This window comes from Parasteatoda tepidariorum, unplaced genomic scaffold (assembly GCF_043381705.1).
Source record: "Parasteatoda tepidariorum isolate YZ-2023 unplaced genomic scaffold, CAS_Ptep_4.0 HiC_scaffold_2884, whole genome shotgun sequence".
Taxonomy (NCBI): domain Eukaryota; kingdom Metazoa; phylum Arthropoda; class Arachnida; order Araneae; family Theridiidae; genus Parasteatoda; species Parasteatoda tepidariorum.
The window spans coordinates 511-3566 of record NW_027261608.1 but is presented as its reverse complement, the minus strand read 5'-3'; the positions used below and the strand labels follow the sequence as shown (position 1 = coordinate 3566).

Here is a 3056-nt window from a genome sequence, read left to right as displayed (position 1 = left end):
CGCTAACGTTTAAGTTTCAGTTCGTATTTCTAAAAGTTTCACTTCGGATTTTAACTTACCACATTTCCTCCCACCTTGAGTAGAATACCTGTAATTATACTCAACAAACTTCTAATTTTTAGACATAAAAATTTCTATATAAATGGAAGAAAAAACATCAATGATAAAAAAAATCATACAAAATATTTAACATAAACAATATTTAATAAATCATACAGTTTACAACATATTACGGTACAGTAGGTTTAACAATTCTTCCACTGCTACTTATTTTCAATGATTTTCCTTTTACATCAACATACTCATTTTCCAGTTCTAATCTAAACAGTCTTTGAACTGGTCTTAAAATTTCTGAATTTTCCGTCTTTACAAGGGCTACTCTTGTGTGGCCATCTCTGCCAGGAATTACCTTTAATATCTTAGCTAAATTCCAAAATGTCCGCTTATTAATATCTTCGACTAAAACTATTTCTCCGACTTTTAACGATTTATCCTTATAATCTCTTAATGATTGTTGACGTAATTGCCCTAAATATTCTGTCCTAAATCTAGCTCTAAGTAATTCTCTTATTTTTTGGAGATATTTAGCTTGTTTACTTAAATTTTTCTTATCTACCTGATCAATATCTACTACACCTGAGGAAGGTATCTCGTGCAAGAACATTTCGGGAGTTAATGGTGAAATATCGGCCACGTCTTCAGATACGTAAGTGAGGGGCCTCGTATTTATTATTCTTTCACAATCACAAAGGAGAGTGAGTAACTCCTCATAGTTGAGCGTAGCGCGTCCTAATATTTTACGTAAAATTTGTTTCACCATCTGGATTAAGCGCTCCCACCAACCCCCCCACCAACTTGCTGAAGGAGGATTGAACTTAAAGCGTATTTTTTGTTCTGCAACCTTTGAGCTCAATTTATCCCAATCTATTAAACGAAGAGCTTTTTCTGCGCCGACGAAATTTGTTCCATTATCGGAATATATAACTGAGGGTCTGCCTCGTCGCGCAATAAATCGTCTTAAGGACTGAAAATATGCTTCCGTCGTCATAAGGGTTACTAATTCTAAGTGTACTGCACGATACACTGCACACGTATAAAGAACTATGTATGCTTTTCTTTTATCTTTAAGGTACAGTGGACCTGCTAGGTCAACTCCTATTATCTCAAATACTGCGGCATCATTTACTCGATCACTAGGTAAAATTCCTGGCATAACTTCACATCTTTTAACTTTAAATCTTTTACATTTCACACAATGCTTAATACAATTACGAATAGTCTTTCGACTTTTCAAAACCCAATATTTTTTTCTTAAGTGAGACATCAATAGAGAAATACCAGCATGTAAATAATCAACATGATAACTTAAAATTAACAATTTTACTACAGGATGATTATTAGGTAAAATAATAGGATGGATGAAATCTGATGTATCATCACGATAATCAAGGTTGGTTTTAGCTCTTATAACACCATTTTGGTCAACAAATGGTCTTAAATGCTTAAGTTTATTATCATTTACATCTTTAAAACCACCCTTTTGAATTAATAACATCAGAGAAATTTCAGCTTTACAGAGTTCATTTACACTTAAAACCTTAGACAAATTTTTATCTTTATGTTTACAGTTATAAAAGAATCTATATATCAAAATTTTCGTATATGATGAAAAATATTTACAATACCAGTATTGATCACTATCATCCGTATTTAAAGCAATTATTACCGTTTTACGTAGCTCTGAATTAACCAATTCTTCATTTGGGTTTTCTTCCGATTTAGGCCAATTTTCTTCCTTATCGTAGAGCCAAATCGGTCCCTCCCACCAACGACGTTTGATTAACTGTTCAGCAGTGCAGCCACGTGATGCAAGATCGGCAGGGTTCGAGCTACCTGGCAAGTGGCGCCACATGGTGAGAGAAGTTTCTGAGCGAATTTCTTTAACGCGGTTATATACAAATAATCCCCAATTTAAATTACGCTTAATCCAACTCAGAGCTGTGGTCGAATCAGTCCAACAATAAATTTGAACTTCATGGAGAGCTAGATCTTTAAGTATGGATGACAGCGATCTAGCTCCTATGCATCAGGCTAATAGTTCCAGCCTAGGAATAGTAAGTGGCTTTAAAGGAGCTACTCTGCTTTTAGCATTGACCAAATGAATTTTAACAATATCATTAACAGCAATTCTTAAAAATATACAAAATCCGTAAGCCAATTTACTGGCGTCACAAAATAAGTGTAAGCTAAATACAACATTAGATGGTTCATATTCTAGCCATCTAGGAATCTTAATGTCCTCTAATAAATGTAACTGAGAGAGCCAGAGTTTAAATCTCTTTGCCAAATTATCTGGAATTTCATCATTCCAACTTAATTTTAAATTCCAAGTCTCTTGCAAAATTATCTTAGGTAACAACGTAACAGGAGCTGTATATCCAATAATATCAAATACCCTATGAGCCATTGCTAATACAAATCTTTTCGTAATTAATTGTTCAGAATAATCAACAGGTTCAATTTTACAAGATAACGTATCAATTTCCGTATTCCAATTGAGACCTAACACGGACACATCTTTCTTATCAGAATTATTTATCAAATCAGATGCATTGGTCTGCCAATCTCGTAAATTAAAAAGACCCTGTGCCATTATCGTTTGTGATTCCAAAATAAAATTTCGAGTTTCGGTTTCTGAACTTAAACTAGTCACACAATTATCAACGTAAAAGGAATTCTTAAGAATTTCAGCAGTATGACTTAAATGATCTGAAACTCTATTTAAATGATATCGTAACGTAAAGGCTAAACAAAAGGGTGAAGTAATTAAACCAAACACTAGTCTTTTGTGTTTATACTCCATCAATTTATCCGAATTGTTTTTATCATACCAAAAAAACCTTAAAAAATCGGTATCTTTCGGGCGAATAGATATCATACAAAAGGCTTTCTCAATATCTGAGGTCACACCGATTTTATTCTTACGAAATTTATTGCGAATCGATGGAATTATTTCGATTAAATTTGGTCCCGTGACCAAGCAATCATTTCATGAT

General features: G+C 33.5%; 2 protein-coding genes across 2 annotated transcripts; both read right to left on the bottom strand.

Annotated features, from left to right (window-relative positions):
• Nucleotides 1-229: 229 nt before the first annotated feature.
• On the bottom strand, nucleotides 230-1912 carry LOC122273192 (uncharacterized). The gene has a single exon (XM_043057261.2). It carries the CDS (start codon nucleotides 1910-1912, stop codon nucleotides 230-232), a length of 1683 nt encoding a protein of 560 aa, XP_042913195.2.
• Nucleotides 1913-2086: 174 nt separating this feature from the next.
• On the bottom strand, nucleotides 2087-2653 carry LOC139424855 (uncharacterized). The gene has a single exon (XM_071176892.1). It carries the CDS (start codon nucleotides 2651-2653, stop codon nucleotides 2087-2089), a length of 567 nt encoding a protein of 188 aa, XP_071032993.1.
• Between the last annotated feature and the right edge of the window lie 403 nt (nucleotides 2654-3056).